General features: G+C 40.1%; 1 protein-coding gene across 14 annotated transcripts in view; it reads left to right on the top strand.

Annotated features, from left to right (window-relative positions):
* The window catches only part of anks1b (ankyrin repeat and sterile alpha motif domain containing 1B), an 870,400-nt gene that overhangs the window by 536,383 nt on the left and 308,874 nt on the right, over positions 1–25,143 (top strand). For all 14 annotated transcript variants that reach the window (XM_063072533.1, XM_063072513.1, XM_063072522.1 and 11 more), the window contains one exon: positions 2,778–2,921. In XM_063072533.1, coding sequence (XP_062928603.1) covers positions 2,778–2,921 — 144 coding nt within the window. The remainder of the gene's footprint in view (positions 1–2,777; positions 2,922–25,143) is intronic.

Below are 25,143 nucleotides of genomic sequence, written 5' to 3'. Positions count from 1 at the left end.
GAGTCAAGAAGACAGGAGGTGACTAAAAGTTGGAGACAGAATTAAGGACACTGTTTGGATAGCTGCTTTCACATTTAGCACATTCAAATGATGTATTTCAGATTTGTAGATTGGAATGGTAATTTTGTATTGAGGGATTGAAATAGAGTTGAGCATAACATTTTTGTGTCTCTTATTTCTTTAACCAAAACTCCTGTTATACTTCCATTAGAAATAGATGGAGAAGGCCAGAGGTGTTAAAATATTTTCAGTGAATATTTTTGATAGCATTTATCCCCCAGGCAGAAGTGTTAAACTATTTGATGTAATTTTCGGTTGTGACAGTATGTTTTCTTATAAGTGACTTAGCAAATATATTTTTAAAACAACCTTTGTTCAGTGTATCTGTGAAGACTCTTATATTGTTCTTAGTTTTAAGGATGCTATATAACTTATTTTTGAGGCTGCCTGTTAGGTGATGAATCTCAAGGTTATATAATGTATACATATTTTGATAACAAACGTACTTTGAATTTAAATACAAATTATTCTTGTTACTTCGTAGGGATTATACTTGTGATAAAGTTAAAGAAAGTATTCCATAGAGCTGGATGGAAATCTAGTAGCAAATCATACATATAACAAATAGTTGTTCAAAGTACTTGAGAAATATGAAAGATTCAACAACCAGACAATGGAAAGGACATGGCTTATCATTCTCTCAGAGAATCTTTCAGCACTTTTATGGACAGTGCCTCATTGGTGGAGATTCTGCTGACTTTATCCAGCAAGTTTCTGTTGGGAGATCTGCATAACTAAAATATATATACATTTTTGGTATCAATTGCAAGCATGAGTAACTTCACAATGACCAAAAATATAAGGAGATGGTGGGCATTTTGTGTTATTATTTTATGTTAGAATTTAAATCAGAAGAAGGCACCATGGTGGATATCCCAAGGAAATTAATGATAAGCTGTGGATTCACCAAAATAATGGCACAGAAGAATGTTAAATCCGGAGGTGATCTTGTTTTCCATCCCAGGATTTTATGGTAGATAGGTGAGAAAAGTTTGCATAGCCCATTATCTTCCCAAGTTCTTTTTCATTGTAAAATTGCATCTGTTACTTTTCAATTTTGAGCAGTATGAGGGTTTTAGGCCAGATAGCCTGATACCTATTTTGGGAATTTATTGGTGTCTATGAGAAAGTAGAGTGGAACTGAGCACCTTGAACATTTTAATAAATGGACTGAGTTAGACTTCTTCAAAAAAGAGATTAAAATAAGTGGAATGTTAAGTCTCTTTGGCTTATTGACTTCCAAAAGCCTTTGATAAAGTCCCTTAGGTTAAGTTGAAATTTATGGAATTAAAGATAATATTGAACTTACTGGCAGGAGGGAGATTAGCAAAAGCACGGACAGGAGATAATGATTAGGCACAGTGTAACTAATGTAGTTTTACAAGGATCTATATTGAGGCTTAATACATTTACTGGCTTCGTAATGACTTCGATGATAAGATAGGTTACCTATATATCCAGGGTTTGAGATAATTCAAAAATGGGGAACAACATAATCTGTGTAAGTGGAAATACTAAATTACAAAGAAATGTTACAAGGTCAAGCAAATGTATTTCAGTTTACAACAACTTATTTTGGATTTAACCAGGTGAAAAGATAAACATTTAAAACCTTGGAGGTGCAAATATGCCTGGGATTTAAAATGCAATTGATGCGATGCAGTAAAAAGACAAAAAGCCTTGTAGAGTGTTGGCCTTCATGGAGGAGTGTACTTCAGCTGCTCCAGTCCCAGACTAGAGCTAAGCTGGAGTATGACATGCTGCTCTGGGCAACCTCCCTCAGCTCAAAGTGGATAAATGATCTCATCCTTTTCATACAATGACATGGCTCTTTATCTCAGAGTGGGCTCCAGTGTTTTTCCAGTTACATAAGTTTAATAAACCTAGGATCTGATTTGCGATTCAGTTTGCGCATGACAGTAACTCTTTAGAGTGAGGTGTAAACAAGGTGATCAGGAGAAAAAAGACTTTGGAACTTCAATTTGGAGTGAGAAGCCTCAGGATTAATATTCACTTGGGAGAGGGCAGGAAGGCAGAAGTATCTGGCAAGTTGACCAACCAGCAACAGGTCATTTTGGCACCAAGGCTATAGAAAATTTGGTTTGGGAAGTGAATGTGTCAAGTGGAGGAGACCTGGTAATGGCAAACTATGAGGTGCAGGTTTCATTAATTATATATTTAACCCATGTATTATATTTCACCAGTCCTAAATGGATCTGTTTCGAGAACTACAAATACAGCTTCATAAATAATGTTATGCACACAATATGTAGAACAAAATGAAGTATTCTTCTGTCAGAAAAAGTAGGTGTGAAGCAAAATTTTATTCTCCCATTACTATTGGCCTTTCTTGCCGATGTTTTTTTTAAACTTAGTGTAAAGATACTGTGCGAAGTTCATAAAGAACATCAAATAATAATTCTATAAACAACTGAATAACGCATGTTAGAGTGTATACTGAAATGTATACAGATCTACCATTCAAAATATTGGCATAGACTGTCTATTGAATCCACCACCACTTTGCTTAAGTTCTAGAAAGAAGTGCTTCTGCTACCATAAATGGTTTAGCAATGGATCATAATGTTGTGCTCTAATTTTGATAGTTTGCTATTTTTCCCTTCTCACCATCTCCACCAGTTAATATACAAGTGTGACATTAATTTTAATCAAAAAGGTTATGTTTACACATTAATTTTATCCATTTATTTTTCCAGCAACGAGACCAGCCATCTCCTCCAAAAGGCACACCACTGACCGATGAGGAAGAAGGAGAGAAAAGCTGTGGCCCTGCAGGACTATGGGAGGCATTCACTCCGTGTAATGGCTGTCGACCCCTTGGCTTCCCTATTTTAACACAGGTTATATTTCTATATAATACCTTGCTGCTTGAATTACAAATCTATTGTATTCTTGTTAAATAAGCATGTTTGTTCAAAAGTGATGCATCAAATATGAATGAAGAAATGGGCCCTCAGGAAGGTGCTGGTGAGCCACTTGTTGGACCACTGGAGGTACTTCCAGAGTGCTGTTGGGTAGTGAGTTTCTGAGTTTAGGATCAATACCAATCAAGAAGTGGCAATATGCTTCTATGTCAGGCTGTTGTGTAACATAGGGAAGGAGCCTGAAGGTGAAGGTGTTTCTGTGCACTTCCTGTTCTTCGGCTTCTTGGTGGTAGACATTGGAGGCTTTGGAGGTGCTTTCACTTGGTTCCAAAGGTGGAGAATGTGGATATATAAGTCGATGGATGGTGTATTAATCAAGTCAGCTGCTTTGTTCTAATGATGGAGGGGCTTTTGAAACACAATAAAATCAAGTCCTCAGTAAGAAGTGACATAGGATCAGAAGATGTAGAATCCTTGTGGGTAAAGATAAGGAATTGCAGGGGTATGATGAAGGAGACCCTAGCAGGAATGATAGTCGAGCACATTGGCAGGAGTTTCAGGAAAATGCAGGATCATTTCATCCCAGAGAAGAAGAATTATAAAGGGATGATGAGGCATCTGTGGCTAATAAAGGAAGTAAAAAAAAAACAAAACGAGGGCATGTGATATTGCAAAAACTAGAGGGAAGCGAGGGGATTTGTAATCTCAAAAACCAACAAAAGGCAATTAAAAAGCAATAAGGGGAGAAAAGATGAAATGTGAAGGTAAGCTAGTTAATAATATAAAAAGAGGATACCAGATTTTTTTTAGCTATATAAAAAGTAAAAGTGAGGTAAAAGTGGACATTGGACTACTGGAGAAGCAGTAATGGGGAAATTACTACTTATTCAGTGAATGAAAATGAATAAGCATTTTCCTGTGATATGCCAGGCATTCAAAAAAGTTGAGAGGGGTGAAGAAGTGAGAAGTCGCTATTAATAAGGAGAATGTGCTTGGGAATCTGAAAGGTTTGAAGGTAGGCAAGTCACATGGACTGAATGGACGAAACCCCAGGGTTCTGAAAGAGATAGTTGAAGAGATTGTGGAGGCATTAGTAGTGATCGTACCAGAATCATTAAAATTAGGATTGGTTCCATGGGACTGGAAAGTCAATAATGTAACTCCACTCTTTAAGAAGCGAGGGACGCAAAAGAGAGGAAATTATAGGTCAGTTGGCCTGACTTTGGTGGTTGGTAAGAATTTAAAGTCTATATGAAGTTTTGTGGTGAAGTTGGGGCACATGTGCACCACAAGGCTGTGTGCTTAGCCCCCTGCTGTACCCACTTTACACTTAGGACTGTGTGGCTAAACACAGCTCCAATTCCATGTTTATGTTTGCTGACAACATTACTGCCATAGGCCAAATCAAAGGTGGTGCTGAATTAGTATATAGGAAGGAGATTGAAAATCTGGCTGAGTGGTTGCACAATAACAATCTCTTACTTAATGTCAGCAAAACCAAGAAGCTAATTATTGGCTTCAGGAGGAGGAAACCAGAGATCCATGGGCCAGTCCTCATTGGGGGATTTGAGGTGGAGATGGTCAGCAACTTTAAATTCCCTTATATTATCATTCAGAAGACATGCCGTGGGCCCAGCTCATAAATGCAATTATGAAGAAAACATGGCAGCACCTCTACTTCCTTAGAAGTTTGCAAGATTCCGCATGACATCTAAAACTTTGACGAACTTCTACAGATGTGCGGTGGAGAGTGTATCGACTGGCTGCATCACAACCACTGGAAGCACCAATGCCCTTGAACTGAAACGCCTACAAAAAGTAGTGGGTATGACCCATTCTATCATGGGTAAAGCCCTCCCCAACATTAAGCACATCTACATGGAGTGCTGTTGCAGGAAAGCAGCATCCAACATCAGGGAACCTCACCACCCAGGTCATGCTCTCTTCTCGTTGCTGCCATCAGGAAGAAGGTACAGGAACCTCTGAACTTACACCACCAAGTTCAGGAATAGTTATTAGCCCTCATCCAGCAGGCTCTTAAACCATAGACGGTTTTTTGTCCTTTGCACACTGGTGGTCTGCCCTGTTGGTGTTATCTTTCATTGATTCCATTATGATTATTTGATTTATTGAGAATGCCTACATAGACCATGAACCTCTGTTATATTTGGCGACATATATGTACTTTAATAATAAATTTATCTTTGAACTTTTTTGTACTTGGAAAGTCAATGGATGTTGGTTACTTGGATATTCAGAAGGCCTTTGACCAGGTGCCACACCTATGAGACTGCTAAACAAGATAAAAGCCCATGTTGTTACCGGAAGGATAATAGCATGAACAGAAGATTGGCCAGCTGGTAGGAGGTAAAGAGTGGAAGTAAAGGGAGTCTTTTGTAGTTGACTGCTGGTGACTATGATGTTCCGCGGTGGTTGATGTTGAGTGTCGTACTTTTCATGTTATGTTAATGATTGGAAGATGGAATTGATGGCTTTATGGCCAAGTTTGTGGGATGATACAAAGGTAGGTGGAGAGGCAGGTAGTGTTGAGGGAGTAGGGAGTCTGCATAAGTGCCTGGACAGATTGAGAGAATTGGCAAAGAAGTGGCAGATGGAATACTGTGTAGAGAAGTGTATGGTCATGAACTTTCATATAAAGAATATAAGTATTAATTCTTTTTGAAATGGGGAGAGAATTCAGAAATTGGTGGTGCAAAGGGAGTTGGGAATCCTTGGGAAGGATTCCGTAACGGTTAACTTGCAGGTTGCATCAGTAGTAAGGAAAGCCAATACAATGCTCACGTTCATTTTGAGAGAACTAGAGTAAAAAAGCAAGGATGTAATGCTGAAGCTTTATAAGTCAGACTGCACTGTATTGTGAACAGTTTTGAGCCCATGCTGTATCTAAGGAAGAACGTACTAGCATTGGAGAGTGTTGAGAGTAAGTTTATATGAGTGATCCTGGGATGTTAGGGCTATTGTATGAGGAGCATTTGATAGCTCTGAGCCTGTATTCTTTGGAATTTAGATGGTGGGGAGGGAATGCATCTCATTGAAACCAATGGAATATTGAAATGCCTGGATGGAGTGGATGTAGGGAAGATGTTTCTGGTATTGGCAGAATCTAGGAGCAGAGGGCACAGTCTCAGAATAAATGGACATCTCCTTAGAACAGAGATAAGGAAGGATTTTATAGGCCAGAGGGTGGTGAATCTGTGGAATTCATTGTCACAGATGGCTCTGGAGGCCATCTTTGGGTATATTTAAAGTGAAGGTATTAAATTCTTGATTAGTAGGGGTTTCAAAGGGTATGAAGAGAAGGCAGGAGAATGGATTTGAGAGGAAGAAAGAGATTAGTTTTGACTGAATGTCAGAGCAGACTGGAGGTGCTAAATGGCTTAATTCTGCTTCTATATCTTAATGTCTGAGGTGCTTATCTGGGCAAGTAGAGAGTAGTCCATTATATTTTTGTCTTATATCTTGCAGATGGTAGAAAAGTATAGGGCTGTGAGCAGGGCAACCATTCACTGCAGGGTAACCAGACTCTGACTTGCTTTCCTAAGCAGGTATTCATTTGCCTGGTTCAGTTGATCCTTGGTGACAAGGATGTTGATGGTGAAGGCTTCAGTAGCCATGATGCTATTGAATATTGAGGGAAGGTGATCTTTGTCTGGTACTTTTTCAGCCCAAGCCTGAATGCTGTCTAAGTCTTGCGTCATGCTGACATGGAAGTTTCATTTGTTGAAAATAACAAATGGAATTAAATATTATATAACCATCAACAAATACCCCCCCACCCCCGCCACTTGATGAAAGATACCTCATTAATGAAGCTCCCCTCAGGAACTCCTGTACCTATGAAGCACCTTCGATAACTCCAACAGACTGAAGTTGGGTAAAATACTGGAAGGCTTTTATTTGCTGTACAATACGACCTCCATGCTGAGTGTCTTCCCCCGGACTGAGGGGGAGGGGCAAGGCGAAATCACCTTTATACAGAAATCTGTGGGAGGAGCCACAGGGGCAGTCAGCAGAGGGGCGTGGCCAGACAGTTAACCCAGTTACAACATATATATGGTTTACCACAACCTATGTCCTGGGGCTGGGTTAATTGATCTCTGAACAATCACAGCTTTATGTAAGATAGGCCCTAGTGATTAGAATGTTTTCCCCTTCTGGCCTAGTGATTTCAATTATTTCAGGATTCTTTGATAGTGTGCCATACTGCAAATGGTAGTCACCATCTAGGCCATGTTCTTTTCTCACTGCTGCCATCAGGTAGAAGATACAAGAGCCTCGGGACTTGCACTATCAGGTTCAAGAACAATTACTACCTCTAAGCCATCAAGCTCTTGAACAAAATGAGATAGCTACTCCATTTTATTGAGATATTTCCACAACCAATGATCTCACTTTAAGGTCTCTTTTATCTTGTTATTCCATGCTGTCATTATTTATTGCTATTTATTTATTTGTTTATATTTATATTTGCACAGTTTGTTGTCTTCTATGCTCTGCTTGATCTTTCATTGGTCAAAGTTCAAAGTTAGAGATTTTCAGAATATGCTGCAGGAAAAGAATCTCGGTTGTATGTAGTGACATGTATGTACTCTGGTGATAAAAATTTACTTTGAACTTTGAACTATAATGTCTCAGCAGTAGAATTCAGCTTTTTTGGTAAATTTTGGAACTAACGTCGTGTTAAGTCCTGAAACCAAGAGTCCCAGGGTCATACAGTACAGAGTCACTCAATTCATGCAAATGGTTAAGCATGTATGACAGATGACAAACCATAATGCATGTCCTTGAGATGTGGGAGGAAGCTAGAACATCCCAGTGAAAGTCATGTGACCACAAGGTGAACGTATAAACTCTACATGACTATCACCAGAGGTTAGGGTTAAACCTAGATAATGACAACTGTGAGACAATAGCTCTGCTACCTACAGTGTTGTGGCAGGCACCCTGTAGCAAAACTTGGCAGTGTGGAGGATCAGAGGGATCTTGGGGTCTGAGTCCATAGGACACTCAAAGCAGCTGCACAAGTTGACTCTGTGGTTAAGAAGGCATACGGTGCATTGGCCTTCATCAACTGTGGGACTGAGTTTAGGAGCTGAGAGTTAATGTTGCAGCTATATAGGACCCTTGTCAGACCCCACTTGGAGTACTGTGCTCAGTTCTGGTCACTTCACTACAGGAAGGCTGTGGAAACCATAGAAAGGGTGCAGAGGAGATTTACAAAGATGTTGCCTGGATTGGAGAGCGTGCCTTGTGAGAATAGGTTGAGTGAACTCGGCCTTTTCTCCTTGGAGCAACAGAAGATGAGAGGTGACCTGAAAGAGGTGTATAAGATGATGAGAGGCATTGATCATGTGGATAGTTAGATGCTTTTTCCCAGGGCTGAAATGAGAGGGCTCAGTTTTAAGGTGCTTGGAAGTAGGTACAGAGGAGATGTCAGGGGTAAGTGCATGGAATGGGTTGCCAGTGATGGTGGTGGAGGCAGATACAATAGGGTCTTTTAAGAGACTCCTGGATAGGTACATGGAGCTTAGAGGGCTGTGGGTAACCCTAAGTAATTTCTAAAGTAAGTATATGTTCGACACAGCTTTGTGGGCCGAAGGGCCTGTATTGTGCTGTAGGTTTTCTATGTTTCTATGTTTCTAAAATAGACATTGGTGAGGCTTAGACAATCCTTTGGGATTGATGATCATTTATTTCCACTCTTGTCTTGCAGATCAGAGTCATAGAGTTAAACAGCACAGGAACAGGCCCTTCAGACTAACATGTCCTTGTTGACCAAGTTCCTGAGCTGGACCCATTTCCCTACGTTTAGATGATATTCCTCCAAACTTTTCCTATGCACATACGGTACTGTGCAAAAAACTTATACACATACACTATATATTTAGGGTGCTTAAGACTTATGCACAGTACTGTAGTAACTTTATGTATTGCACTGTACTGCTGCCACAAAAAAAACATAAATTTCATGACATATGTGAGTGATGATAAGCCTGATTCTGACATGGGTCTCTATGGTGGACTGAGAATGGGAAGGGGGCAGGGAGAGGGGAATCATGGATGGGAAAAGGGAAAGAGAAAATGGAGGGAGTGGGAAGCACCAGAGAAGATGTTCTGTAATGATCAATAAAGCAATTGTTTGGAATTAAGTGACCCTACATCTTTTTGACACCCTCTCTAGGTTGGTCTCAGGGCTGGGTGTGTCTGCACTCACACCACTCCAATCCTGGCACTCCTCTGCCACCTGTCGCACACCCCTCCCGCAGCAGTCCAGCCTCACCATTCCGAACATCTTTTGCTCCTGCCAGATTTACAAACTCGCTCTCTGCTCCATATTGACAAACACAGTACTGTGCAAAATTCTTAGGCACCCAAGCCATATATGTATATGTGTCAACGATTTTTGCACAGTATTATGTGTGTCTAACTGTATCTTAAACCACAGCTTTTGCTATTTTTTTAACACTTCTCCTGGCAGCTTGTTCCATATGGTGGGTATATGGAACAAGACCTGATGCTCAGATCCCTTTATATCTTTCTCCTTTCAACCTTAAACCTCTCTCTCTAGTGTTAGTCTTTTTCTCATCTGTGACAATTCATCTTATCTATGTATCTCATGGTTTTATAAATGTCTATAAGACGCCCCTTTCAACCTCCTTCACTCCAGGGAAAACAGTCCCAGACTATCCAGTCTCTGTATATACCTCTAGCCCTTCAGTCCGGACAATATTGTTGTGAATCTTTTCTATACCCTCTCTAGATTGGTTACATCCTTCCTATGATGTAACAACCATAACTGCGCACAGTAGTTCAGGTGCAGTTTCACTAACTTCTAGTACAACTCTAGCATGTATTTCCAACCATTGGACTCAATGCCCTGACTTGTACAAGCAAGTGCACCATCTGCCTTCTTCACCACGCTGCCTATCAGCGAGGTCAATGTGTGGACTGTGGGCTCATCCAGAAATGGGTCCAGAGGGAACTGATGAAGTTGGGTAAAAAGTCTCAGTATACTTCTAATGTATGTGTGTATTGGTGAGCAAATGCTGCTTGATAGCACAGTTAATAACACTTTCCTTCATTTGGCTGATTTGGTTGTTTGGACTAAGTTTTTCCTTCATTTGTGAATAGGGAATATCTGGGTATTTTCCACATTGTAAAGTAGATGCCACTGGCACTGCAGTCTTGGAACAGCTTGGTTTGAAGCATAGCTGGTTCTGGAATGCTGGTCTTCACTGTTACAGCTGGAATGTTGTCTGGCACAATGGGCTTGGCTGTAAATTGTGCTTTTGGTGTTTTTTGAGATCCAATGGAATGAACTGAATCGGAGGAAGACTGGCTTCTGTGATAATGAGATCTCAGGAGAAAGTAGAGTTAGATCATCAACCTTTTTTACATCTCATTTTAACACTGGCTCTTTTATTTAGCACCTCTCTAACCTTTCCAATGCCTCCTCAAGACTTTTGTTCGGTAATAGTATTTTTTGTGCATTATCCATTCTGCTCCTATCTCCATAGAGTAATTGGGAAATGTGACCATGTTTATTGGATTTGCACAGAACAGGAGTAAGCTCCCTGGCCCATAATGTTGTACCAATCTAATTACCCAAGTAATAAAATGCTTAACTAAATTAATCTCTCTGTTCTGTGCAGATCCATATCCCAACTAACAGCCTCTTAAGTATCTTTATTGTATTTTCTTCACTAGCATCCCTGGCAGGGCATTCCAGGCACATTCTGTGTAAAGAATTTGTCCCACACATCACCTTTGAACTTACTCCTTCCTTACCTTAAATGTGTGCCCTCTAATATTAGACATTTTGTCCCTGGGGAAAGAAGCTACCAGCTGATTTCTCTATCTTTGTCCATCACCATAATCTTACTTGAGGTCTCCCCTTAGCCTCTGTTGCTCCAGAGATAGCTAACCATCTTTGTCTAACCTCTCTTCACGGCACTTAAGAACATAAGATATAGGAGAAGAATTAGGTCACTTGGCCCGTTGAGTCTGCTCTGCCATTTCATCATGGTTGAGCCCCAGTCTCTTGGTTTCTCCCCATGTTCCTTCAAGCCCTGTCTAATCAATAATCTATCAACCTCTTCCTTAAATACATCCAGTGATTTGGCCTGCACAGCCGCCTGGGCAATGAATTCCACAGATTCACCACTCTATAGCTAAAGAAATTCCTCATCTCCATTCTAAATGGATGCTCCTCTATTCTGAGGCTGTGTCCTCTGGTCTTAGGGGGACCCCATCATAGGAAATGTCCTCTCCACATCCACTCTATCGAGGCTTTTCAACATTCAATAGGTTTCAATGAGATCTCCCCCCATTCTTCTGAATTCCAGTGAGTACTGGACCAAAGCAAACATTCCTTTCAATCCCGAAATCATTTTTATGAACCTCCTTTGAACCCACTCCAATGCCAGCACATCTTTTCTTAGATAAGGGGCCTTGAGAACAGGCAGCAATCTGATAATCTACACTTTGTCCAAACCCTCCAAATCCTTCCTAAAATGAGTCAATGAGAATTGAATGAGAAGAGCAGCACTCTGGATGTGGGCTAACTAGAGTTTATAAAGTTTATATAAGGAGTTTTATGTAGTGTTAATAAAGCTTTGGGCTATATATTAGTTCAGATTATTATTTCATAGTCTCTAAACTGCTGTGAGATCTTCCATTAACTGAGAAGTTTGTGCACTTTTCTGATGCAATGAGGATGGTTTATGAAAAAAGTGGCAATGGGTAAAGGTGATGCTTCAGCTGCCTTCACTTTATTTGAGCTTATTTGCAATATAATCTAAAATTATGAGCTTTATTAAAATAAATCTTCCATTTCATCCCTGGTTGTTTCATAAAAATATACTTTGCAGTGGGAGGAATCTCAGCAGACAGTGGAAATATTTTAACCAGCAGGGCACTGCTGAGCTACAGACGTCATGATACACTTCTATTCTAATTCCCTGTGTTTAAAGTTGGAGGCAAGCAACAAGGCTATGAGCAGAACGGAAGGAAGTACTATATTTGGTTATAGGAGGATTCTGGACTGTAGTGATGAGGTGCCATGGTTATGAACAAAAGCTGTGAAACTGAACTACATACAGGACTGACGTCGGAATAATTGTCTTTAGAAATGCAAGAAAAAAAAATCACTGGATGTTTTAACTCTTTGAATGCTGAAGTGCTTAAGCTAAAATATAATCTGCTTAAATCATTTCAATTTATTCAATTCCTGCTGACAATAAGTACATAGTTGCCTTTTTCTACAATTTTACCTTAAAGTCAACAATAGTGATTTATTTCAGTTTTATGAAGAGTTACATTATTTGGATGAGTAAATAAGGTTATCAAATAAGCTCAAACAGTGCACAAAATTTGAGGAGAATAAATCGATGGCAAATATGTATACCCTCATTGATGATGTGTAATAACAGTTGAGTATTAAAATACATTTAGCCTTTTCATCAAATACTTGCCAAGCAAAAGATTCATTAGTAATGTCAAGAACATCACACCCACACAGTCACACTGTAGTGAATCCATAAGAGACTCTAATACGTATTCAGGAGATGAGTAATCAGCAGGAGCTAATGATACCCTGCTGCAGACTGATGTAACATGCAAACATTAAAAAGAAACACAAAAGGAAGTGTGCATTAGCAACTTTTTAAAGCCATTGTCAGAGCATCTTGTACCTAGATGATGAAATAACAAATTATGGAGTTTTTTTAAAGTGGTTATGTCTGTGAATTCACAGGCAGACAAAACCATTGGAAATTTGAAATTGGGGGACTGCTTTGACAAGTCCGCCAACAGTAGAATTTCCCGGTGGCTGACCATTTTGATTCCTATTCCTGTTCCCGTTCCGACATTTCGGACCATTGCCTCCACTTCTGCTATAATTGAGGCCACTCTCAGGGTGGAGGAGCAGCACCTCATGTTCTGGCAACACTCACAGAATGCTGGAGGAACTCAGCAGGCAAGCAGAGTAAACAGTCACCATTTTGGGCCAAGATACTTCATCAGGACCTCATATTCCTCCAACCTGATGGCATGAACATTGATTTCTCTCTCCAGTAATTTTTTTTGTTTTCCCTTCCCCCCCCCCCTTCCCTCTTCTATTTACCACTCTGGCCTCTTACCTCTTTTCTTCAACTGCCTACCTCCCCCTGGTGTCCCTCCTTCTTCCCTTTCTTCCATGGTCCACTCTCATCTCCTATCAGATTCCATCTTCTTTAGCCCTTTACCTTTGCCATTCACCTGGCTTCACCTATCACCTTCTTGTCTTTTCCCCCTCCCCCCACCTTTTTATTCTGGTGCCTTTCCTCTTCCATTCCAGTCGTGATGAAGGGCCTCGGCCGGAAATGTTGATTGCTTATTCATTTTCATAGATGCTGCGCAATCTGCTGAGTTCCTTCAGCATTTTGTGTGTGTTGCTTTGGATTTCAGCAACTGCAGAATTTCTTATGTTTATGTCTGTGTCCCCTTGATTTACAAATGGGAACAACTGAAAAAATGCATCCTGTTTCCTTTCAGTATTTTCCTACCTAGCTTCTGTGCCTCCATATTTTTTAAGTAGAGGAGGTGTTGCTCTTAGCAACACAAACTCCTTGGTTACCAATTTTTCTAACCGTTGTAAGATCATTGTAAGGATTAAAAATAAATTCAAACCAACTGTTGTATACTTGCAAACTGTTTGCTGATGTCAATCCATATCATCTTTGCATTACTTTCACACCCCTGCATTAACATTCTGTCTGGAGCATCCAGGGGTATTTTTAGAGGTAAAAGGAATAGTTTTACGAGACCACATTACAAAAATTTCAATGGAATCAGTACTTAACTGATACTTCTTTGTTGTCAATATGCATGGCAATTTATTTAAAATCAAACCTTCCCGACTGTTTGTCAAGAAAATTATTTTACTTTCTTTTCAATATTTTGATGTCCTGGAAATAATAATTGAACTCCATAAACACTTATTAATTCAGCATGATGGATACTGGTATCTTGCCTGGATCATGACAACCCACTGTTATCTCAACCTGCACAAGTAGGCAGATTCATTAACCATGGGCTTGTGCATATTGCTTACACCCTTGGAAGTCTGCAGAGTCAGGAAGCGATGACAACAATTTGTACCTTCACAAATCAGCTGATGTCATCTGTTAAAGTTCGGCAAAGATCCTGGAAGGAGAGTTGGTTCTGCATATTTTATTGGGGTTTCATTGTTGGATATCATGCCATATCAGAAGCCGTGAAGGTATGACTAAGTGTAGGATTTAACTTCATTGACTACTTGCAGAAATGGGAGGCTTTCATCAGGATGGAGGGAAGCTCCACAGAGCTGGGTGATGAATTAGAAGAAGGAAAAGGTAGGTGGTCCTACTTACAATGTTTTTTTAACCCCTGTAGTTCTTTTCCAATAACTTGACAGAGACACATACTGGACCAGGCTTTTCTTCTTTAAGGAAATCCTAATTTTTGTCTATATCTGTAGATATACATTAGGTCTAGAACCATCTTAACAGCAGCAGTCAAATTAATTCCACGCTTTCTGTTCCTTGCAAGCGGCTGTTGTGGACCTAATCAACATCTTATAATGTTGATAGCACTGTTGTGATAGGGAAGGTTTGTAATTATGTTGACACCTTCCTTCTTTACAGATAGAGAGCAGTAAACAGATTTCCCAGAACGTTGAGTTTCCCCAACGTAGAGCCACGGACTGCACACAGGTTACATTCAGAGCTCCTCCACAAAGCCTTCAGGTATTTTAGAAGTGAAAGGTTAATTTTACTGTTTTCTTGATCATGAGACAACTACATCAGCATTTCAAATGTAGTTGTATATCTATGCTTAAGAACTCGTTCATTTGTCATAGGATGACAAAAGGCTACAGAAGATAGGGTGTTGATGTCCATTTTGGCCTTTGGCATACTTTATATGCTAATGTTGTGTCTGACCTCGAAGTCTTCTCTCACTTTTGCTGGGTAGGAGGCTGGCAGTGGTGGCATTAGAGCCCAGGTTTTGGCCAGGAGTTGGGTTCACGTCTGGAGAAGAACCAGCATTTTATACTTGCTGGAACCATGGAGGGAAGGACAATTATAGTGCTGTGAGGGATTGGGGAAGTTGGGGGACAGCAGAACATGAGGTGGGAACAGGCAAGGTTCAGAGGGAGGGAGGCAGGTAGTGCACTAAAGGGGGAAATCAGGACCGTCACCAAATTCTGAATTTAGAGGGCAGAGATGGTGCAAATTAGGGAAGAGGAGTAGACAAGACGCTAGGGATGTTGGGGCAGTGGAAATGAGAGGTAATTGAGATAAAGATAAGTGATTTACTCACCAAGCAGAATTCCCTGTTGATTCTGCTTGGTGAGTAAATCACTTATCTTTATGCTGTGGAGTGTCCAACAAGCATCCCCAGTACAGCATGGCCCACGTTTCTCCATATTCCTCCAAATGAACCATTCCATGCATGGCTGACCCAGAAATTACATCAGGCAACCAGCATGATTGACAAAGAGAGTAGTTGACATGTGACACAAAGATGGTTATGATCAGATTTCATTATAGAAAATATCAATGTGTTGCAGTTGAATTTTGAGACAACAGTCATTACAAAAACAAGCATCATCCAGTCCAAGTTTTATGTTATTCTTAATATCATTTTCACTCAGCCTTTGCCTCTACTATTGAAAGAGATCACTTGTATGCTGGAAAGAACAAGTCTTTGGACCTAACTGTTAAAATGGTCTAATATGCACCTCCTTATTATTGAAGTGCTCTGATACACAAAGGAAAAATTACAATGAAAACAGCTTCTGGCATTGAAGAAATTGATTTTTCCTTCAATATAACCGTAACATACTTTTAGTATCATTAATTTCTATGTATATCTATGCTCTTTTCATGCACTGGTCCATTGAATATGACCACCATAAATACACTGGAGCTCTACATAGGGGTGAACTTTGAACACCTCAGTAGTTGTTTTTCTTCTGTAATGTTGTAATCAAGTTGTGCCAATATACTGGTTGTCAACTATAAAATTTAATGACCATTGAATTGACAAACATTTCATTGATCAAACATTTTCAAGTTGTTGCTTGACAAGCATACTTTACGGGTTTCCTCTGAATTGCGGGCATGGTGCTATTTATCATTTTTAAATTCCAAGATAAGTGCTTGTCATCATGCTCACCCTTAATCATGTTCTCTTTTAGTATTTAATGGAAAATGAGTTATCAGGAAATAAAGATACTTCATATGAAATGACAGTTATTATCTTTTTATATAAATGTTCTCGCCTAGCCAAGTCAATAATGTATGTTGAATACAGTAGTAAATATAGAATATTCAGTTATAAAATAGATTGAATCTCATTCCTTGAGGACAGCCAACAAGTATTCATATAACATGTCCCAAGGTTTTTGTTTCCTATGGGCCACTATTAGGATGAAGGTTTAATGCTTCCATGTTTCTCTTTGCACATACATGCCAAAATTTTTGGGAGACGTTCTGAATCTGCACTGTATGTAAGTTAGTGCTGGTGATCTGTGAAGAAGGTGAATTAAGTGTGAGAATTAGCTTTCAGAAACGTGAGGCAATTTGAATTGAATTATGGAGGGGTGCTGAAGAATTATAGAGTGACATTTTGTGGACTGTGATGCTCTGTCAGTGACTTTGGAGAGAGAAGTCTGAAGATCACCCACAACCAAAGTACGTATTTGCTTGCTGACAACTGAATGAAAGGAAGGTTCAGCTGAAAGCCAAAACAGCTGAAAGGCAGCAGTCTTTCCTCTCTTCTCCAGTCCTGGATGCAGGAACAAATGCGAGTCTAAGTACTATGAGACTAGACTCATCTCCTGACACCCAAAAACCTTTCTACCATCTACAAGAAATAAATCAGGAGAATGATGGAATACTGTCCACTTGCCTTGATGAGTGCAGCTCTGAGAACACTAAAGAAGCTTAACATTACATAGCATTAGGCAGCCTAATTTGATTGGCACTCAACCCACCACCCTAAATATTCCCGTCAGCCACTAGCAGACAGCAGTGTGTACGAAGTTCAACATAGACTGGAGTTGTTCACTCAGCCAACTCCTACTGCACCTCACAGACATGTGACCTCTACCACTTCAAAGAATAAAGGTGGTTAAATGCCATGACTTGCAGGTTTATATTCAACTCTGACTCAAAAACATATTGATGATCCTTCGTTGCCACTGGGTCTAGATTCTGGAAATGCCTCCTCATGTACATTTGTGAGTGTACGTTTACCAGACAGACCGCAGTGGTTGATGAAGACACCTCAGCTCCCACTTCTGAAGGATAATTAGAAATGGTTAATTGGTAATCAGTTTATTTTTGTTATGAGTACTGAGCACCACTGGCCATTATGCCAATGATGTTTAGGGTACCAATGAAGATCCTCCATCTCTGGTGGTGATCAGGGCTTCCTTCATTGTGTCAGTAGCTTCCTCTCGGTTTCACTACTGTTAGGCCTGCAAGTCCTGGTGGAGACTCAGGAACACCATCGCACTCAGATGTAGAAGGATTCTTCATTACTGTTTCCATAACAGTTTTGTTTTACCAGTCGGGGTTGTTAGCCCTGAGCTGAACCCCTGAACCTGGAGGACCGGTGGTCTGCTCTTAGTCTGTCTTCTTCCCTTTGACCTGTTTGGTATGGGTGACCTTACCAAGAGCCAAAGCATAAAGCCCTGACTCCAGCCAACATAACTCAATGGGTCATTGAGACACACATGCTTCCAACTCACAACAAGGTTGTGGTCCTCTTGGATGAGTAGTGAGTTATAGTGAAAAAGTTTTGTTTGCATGTCAGCCAAACAGATAATTTCAGAACTTAAGTACATTGACATCGTACAAAAGAAACGGCAATACAGAATGCAGAATAGTGTGTTACAGTTGCCATTGGGAAAGAAAGGGCAAGCTTCACTGTGGTTGATTTAGAGATCAGGAGTTCGTGTTTATTGTTGAAGTTCTGTAACAGTGGGACAGAAGCTGTCCTTGAGCATGATGGAGCTTGCTTTCAAATCTTTCTATCTTCTGCAAGATAGCGGGGGGGGGGGAGAAGAGAGATTTTCCTGGTTAGGAGGAAGGTTTTTGATTATATTGATAGCTTTACCTTTGCAATAGGAAGTATAAGTAGAGTCAATGGAGGGGAGGCTGGTTTTCATGATAGATTGAGCTGTATCCACAACTCTGTAATTTTTTTGCAGTCTTGTGCAGCGCACTTGCTATTTCAAATTGTGATGCAGGCGGATTAGAAGCTTTCTGTTGTGCAGCAATAAAAATTGGTAGAGTCAATGAGGACTTGCCAAACTTTGTTAGCCTTCTCTCGAACTAGTGGCACCAATGAGCTTTCTTTGCCATATCTACATGGTTGGACCAGGTCAAGCTAATGATACATCAAGGGATGGGAAGCTCTCCACCATCTCCATCTCAGCACCATGGATACACACAAGGCGATAAATAAACATGAGGAATTCTGCAGAGGCTGGAAGTCCAAAGCAGCACACTAATATTCTGGAGGAGCTCAGTGGTCCAGGCAGCATTTGTAGAAATGAATAAACAGTAGATGTTTCAGGCTGAGACCCCCCCCCCAGAAAGGAAGGGGGAGGACGTCAGAATAAAAGGGTGGGGGAGGGGAAGGAGGATAGCTAGAAGGTGATAAGCAAAGCCAGGTGGGTAGGAAAGGTAAATGACCAGAGAGGAAGGAATCTGATAGGAGAGGAGAGTGGACCATGGAAGAAAGGACTAGTCCCTCTATGATTCCCTTGTCCATTTGTCCTTCACCACTTATCACCCTACCGGCACTCATGCCTACAGTGACCGGTACTACACCTGCCCATTCACCTCCTCCCTCACCTCCATTCAGGGCCCCAAAGTGGCCTTCCAGTTGAGGCAACACTTCATCTGCGAATCTACTGGGGTCAGCTATTGTGTCCAGTCCCCCCGAGGCAGTATTCCCTACACTTGTGAGACCCATTGTTAATTGAGGTCGAGCACCTCCACTCCATCGGCCAAAAGTGGATTCCTATTCCCGTTTCAACATGTCAGTCCATGAGCCACGATGAGGCCATGCTCAGGGTGGAGGAGCAGCACCTGTTTGAGTAGCCTCCAACCTGATGGCATGAATATTGATTTCTCTTACTGGTTAAAAAAAATCCTCCCTCCTCTCTTCTTCTGTTCCCCCCTCTGGCCCCTTAACCCCTTAACTCATATCACCCGTCTATCACCTCCCCCGGGTCCTGTCCTTCCCTTTCTCCTTTATCCTATAGGATATGTAGATTGCTGTCAAGATACCATTTATTGCCCTGAGAAACACACACATTTTGTGTGTGTGTGTGTGTGTGTGTGTGTGTGTTGCTGAGGGCAATAAATGTTGCCTTGACAGCAATCTACATATTCTATAAAGAAAATACATCAGGGGAAACTATCATCCAGGTATAGAGCTGGTGCTGAGGGCTTTTGCTGTATATTTGACTTTGAAATAGTCCACAAGACAAATCCTGACAACTTCCAGTAGTTGTAATGTAATTTGTCTCCATTCACTGTGCAACATTTGAATCAGTGCTACGCCCATATCCTTCATTAAAATGGAGCAAAATCTGGCGGAGCAGCACTTATCATCGTTATGTTGGCAGCTTGCCACAGCCTTTTAATGGACTTATGAATGACATCACATGGGTACCAGAGAGATATTTCATTGTTGTGCCCTTCGCAGAGGACCTATGGGCTTTACTGAGCAGGAAAGCAACAATGTGTCTCTTCAAACAGTTAGATTGAAGACCCTTTATTGAGAATTGCAGCTGCTCAGTTTGATAGTCCCCCAAACAAAGCCGGAGTTATGAAATTAGCCCGCACTCTTTGGATGGAATCCAGGCAGCTTGCCAACTTCAATTATTTTAGCCTTCAGACAGATTTACAACACTTTTCATCACTTTGAGGTGGCACTGGTGGCACAGGAAAGTGAATGGCTTATTCCATTAAAGATTGTCTGTATTGCTTAAAGGTGAATATCACCTTACAAAGAGCAGGGACAAGGTAACCAAAAGAAAAGTTGGCAGTGAAGCAAGAAACAAGTCTAATCTCAAAAAGATTGAAGGACAGAAAAACATGTGAGTTGCAAAGTTATGGGCTGCTATAATGGAATCTGTGCTGGAAAAGGCGTGAAATGGAGATATCTTGTCTGATTGGGACAAAGGTTTTCAATGAGAGGTAGCAGCAACGAATTATTATGAAGATCACTGGCAAGAGCCCATGGACCTGTATGCAACGCGGAATGATCGATATTGAGTGCATTAGGTGTGAAAATCATTGAATGCACCGATTGTGCAGAATTCCACCAACTGCTTTGGAAATACTTCAGTTCACCAGAACCCTACCCTTTATTCACCAGCAATCTCTCCCAGTCAAGACTCATACCCAAACTTAAAATGCTGTACCACATGCTCATTCTCTCAACACTTCCTGAAGCCTCTCACAATCTCACAGCTTGCACACATTGTAAGCTGTTCAGCCATGTCTGTCATATCCCGAACAGTGCTTACATGAAGCCCAATGATGCATGCTCCACTTGTTTACAGGAAAAAGTGGCTCGAAACGGGAAACAGCAAGCGCTAACTGGAAGGAACAGCTATCTTTGTATGTCCAAGCTCTCAGAGGATATGGCGTTGGCCATTACTGGAAGTTACATGGAGGATCATCGATGGTGAAATTGGTGTCTTCATACCTGATTCTTCTCTTGTCATGCCACCACTTTTCATTCTCCATGTTTTAGGTTTTCTTGCTGCACGCAGTGTTAAAGATTTACCTCTGTTTTCAATCCTTCCTTGACACAAACTCACCTTTGTCACTTTATCATGTAGAATACACAAAACTGCAGGCTGATGAAGGAAGTGAAGAATAACAAAAAAAAATAGGTTATTCAATTTCATACAGACAAACACCAGATTAGTTCTGGACACCTTGTGTAGTTTAGAAGACATTATTGAAGTTAGATCTGTGCTTGATTGGACTGCGGCATTTTGTCTGAGCCAGGACAAGGACAGTAGAAGTCGGTTTGCTGGAGAGTGAAGTTACACATATTTTCTTTTAATAAATTCTTGGGATGAAAACCCATGGACTGATTACATATAAAGCCTAATGGATGTGCAGAACATTATTTCACAGGACAGTCCAGTAGAAAGCCTTCATTCAATGTGAAGAAATCAGCCATTAACTTGGCACAAGCCCTCATACAGGTATTAGATTGTACTCTTTCCAGTGTGTAAGTAATGGCCCACAGTAATTGCATCCCATTGGACCCAACAGTATTCAAACAATGTTCATGAAAAGCTATCGTGAATTTTCAATCATTCTATACTGAGGTAAACTATTGAAGATATTAGACTAAATTATTGCTTAGTAAGTAATGACAATCAGCAAACAGGATTATCAAGGACTGTAATCCTTTACACTAATTGACAGAATTGGCTCAGATGTTTGGAGATTGATTAGAAATAGCTGCTTAGTATGGATGCATCAAAATCACGCTCAGATATTCTGTTGGGAAAGTATGTGAATATGTCTGTGAAAATTGACACACATAATGTAGTATATATTTATCTTGCCAGGTATATAGCTAATATATTCTAAAAATCAATATGTGTTGAAGAATTAGTAAATTGAGATTAAGAGCAAAAGTCGCTCACAGCTCAATTAGTTCTCAAAATTTGCATAGTCCACATTAAAATGTACATATCTGAATGCATGCCCCAACTTTCCTGGATTCTTTGTTGGATATCTTAATAGATGAATACAGTAACAGTACGTTGTTCATGCGTTTCATTGCAAATTCCTTGGTAAGGTGCATGCGTACCAAAGCTTGTAAAAGTGCAGGAGAATTCAGATGGCCGAATTTGATTGCGTATATGGAGACATTAGATGTTGCTTGAAAATCAAAAATCTACAGATGTTTGAGATCCGTAATAAAAGCATTAAATGCTGGAAATACTGAAATCACATTGTGTCTGTGAATAGAAAGATAGGATTAATTAACGTTGTTGCGCGGTAGCGCAGGCACACTGTAACTAAAATGCTCCTGTGCACATAGCCTTTGTTGTCACACAGCTGGAATTTTCTTTTAAATAATGTTAATATAATTTTGAAATCTATGTTAATATAATTGTGAAGTACCTGGTAATTAATTATCTCAATATAATCCATAAATTTTCTAAATGATAGATGTACCACAATCTTTACTTTAAAACATTTTAGTGCTTCAACATACAGTATTTACATTATCACTGTTTCAAGTTACAAATTGTAACAATACACACAGAATAGAAGTAAGTAGCTCACTGTTAATAAACCGCCGACACTGTCTAAAGTGCTGTGCAGTTTTCAGGCCATGTGAAGATTTCCTGCTCAGAGCAATGGTTGGTCCGTGCAGCTATGGAAAAATTAGAGCAAAACTTTGTGACCTTTCAGAAGAACTGCAAAAATTTATAAGTTAGACACATATACAATGAAGAAGGAGGAGAGAACAAAGGGAATGTCAGTGATAGAGAGATCAAGAGGCATGGTGAGGCTAATATTGGTGCTGACAACTTACAGATTTACATCGCAGTCTTTTTTGGTCAGCTCCTGATCACAGACAGTCCCTTTGTTCTCTCTCCAAGCTAGAACATGTTCAATTCCTAACTCTTGGTAATTCTGTTGAAAGGTCATTGACCTAACATATTGAACCTGTTTATCTTTTTTTACTGATGTTGTCCTATCCAATGATTTTGCCTTGCCCACTGAGATTTGCAGTATTTCTATTTGTACATTGGATGTTAGTGCCCAAATTACTCTGTATTTTTATAAAAATTAATTGCTTTTCATTAATCAGAAGATGCTAATCTGTGAGTAGTAGCAATAAAACAAACAGAGCTAAAGGAAAGCACTTTGGCTACTCCACATATTATAGTGGGGCTGATATCCCACAGCTGCCACCTGACTGAAAAGCTTTGAAAAGGCATGCGCTGCCTGGAATAGTAAATATTTGGCAATGCTCCATCTTTAGCTAAACTCTTCATTAACTTTCTGTGGCATTTTCTTTAAAGTTAGGACATATGCTGAGGATGAAACAATGAATAACCTAAGCTTCATGAGCTGCAGTTTATTTGCTACTAGTTAACTTAACTCATATACATCATAAAAGTCATGTCCACAATTAGGCAGCAATTAAACTCCAGTGGTATGTGCTGGTTAAGCTATATGAGAGCTATAATACTGGTATGTTCTAACCCATTGTCAGGTTGAATTAGGCGATTCAGTATATTGAATCGAAGATAATTAGCTGTTTTCTAGAATAATGCTTTAGACAAAGTATTGAGTTAAACAAGGAGAAATATTGACCTCATATCTTACAATTGAGTTCTTTAAAGGAATAGAAATCATTGCTATAAGCAATCTGAAGCCCAAGATAACCAATTTCTTAACTGATACATAACCTTAAAGCTTCAGTAAGGACGCAGCTTAAAATACTAACCAAATATTTCTGTGAAATGCCCAAACTTTATCTTCCGTCTAATTGTGACCACAGAGATGCAACAAAAGAGATTAATGTGTTCAAGGTACTTCGACTAGTATTGACAGGATGACAGATGGACTTACTGTGACCTATCCTGCCTTCGGCAATTTTGAATCTTAGAAGCTTGATTAGCTTCTTTCTGTCCGCTCCATATTCAGTGTCCCCTGCGGGCTGTAGAGGTGGATCAATGCACTGACAAGATCTAGAATCCATTCGCAGAGTTTGAACGACAGGATATACATTTATAATCATTGAATGCAGTTTTCAGCTTTCTCTTCTCCAAGCTAATTGCAAATCTTCAGGTATCACCTGCAGGTCCATACCATTATTTGGCAGTATTCCACTGTAACAGATCAATATTGTAAGTAAATGTGAAGATGATCAGTTGACTGCAGAGCTTTGTAAAAGTATTCTGCCCCCAACCTTTTGTTCACATAAATGAGTATTGCATCCAGGGATTTTGATCAATTTAACTGAGAATTTTTATTTGTAGATCACATGCCCCTTTTCTTTCACAGTAGGGCTCAAAATTGTAAAACATGAAAAACTAAAATTTCAAAACCTGAAATGTCAGCAATTCTAAAGTATTCATCGCCCTTTGCTCAGTACTTAGTTGAACCACATCTTGCAGCTATTGCAGCCAGTAGACATTTTGGACAAGTCTCGGTTAGCTTTGCATAAGATGCTGGAAGAAGATTTGCCCATTACTCCTTGCAAAATTGCTCAAACTGTACCAGGTTAATTGGGGAGCAGCAGTGGACAGCAATCTTGAGGTCTTGCTAGAGATGTTTGATTGGGTTAAGGCAAGTACTCTGACCGGGCAACTCAAGGGCATCAATGTACTTCATTCGAAGCCACTTCATGGTTGCTCTGGCAGTGTGCTTTGGGTCTTTGTCCTGCTGAGAGACAAACATCTTCCCAGTTTAAGCTCTCTGGCAGAGGCTAGCAGGCTTTAATGCAGGATCTCTGTATTTAGCAGCATTCATCTTCCTTTTAATAGTGATCATATTTCCAGCCCTTGCTGCTGAAAAGCATTCCCATAGCATGATCTACCTCCACCATACTTTACAATAGGGATGGTGTTACATGGCTGATGTGCGGTATTAAATATTTGCCACATATACCTCTTAGTGTTGAGGCTAAAAAGTTCCTCTTTAGTGTCATCTGACCGCAATACCTTCTTACACATCTTTACTGTATCATATAACTGACACTTTGCAAAGTCTTTACAGGGAGAATATGTTTTTTTATTAGCCAGGGCTTCTTCCTTGCCATGCTTCCAAAAATACCTATTTTTGCGCATGACCTTAGAGATTACGCAGCCATGAATTTCATTTCCAGTTGCAGCCACTGATTCTGCAGCTAACTCAGAGTGACTTTTGGCATCACAGTAGCCTCTCTTAAAAATGCTATTCTCCTCTGGTGACCAGGTTTAGTGGGGCAGCCTGACCTAGGCAATGTGGCTGTGGTTTCATTTTTCTTCCACTTTTTCACGATGAGCTCTGAGGTATATTCATTTCCTTCGAGTTAGTCTTATACCTTTCCCTGGATTCATGCTTCTGTATTATCATTTTCCTGACTTGCCAAGAATGATCTT

Source organism: Mobula hypostoma, chromosome 20 (assembly GCF_963921235.1).
Source record: "Mobula hypostoma chromosome 20, sMobHyp1.1, whole genome shotgun sequence".
Taxonomy (NCBI): domain Eukaryota; kingdom Metazoa; phylum Chordata; class Chondrichthyes; order Myliobatiformes; family Myliobatidae; genus Mobula; species Mobula hypostoma.
This window is presented reverse-complemented; position numbering and strand designations above follow the sequence as displayed.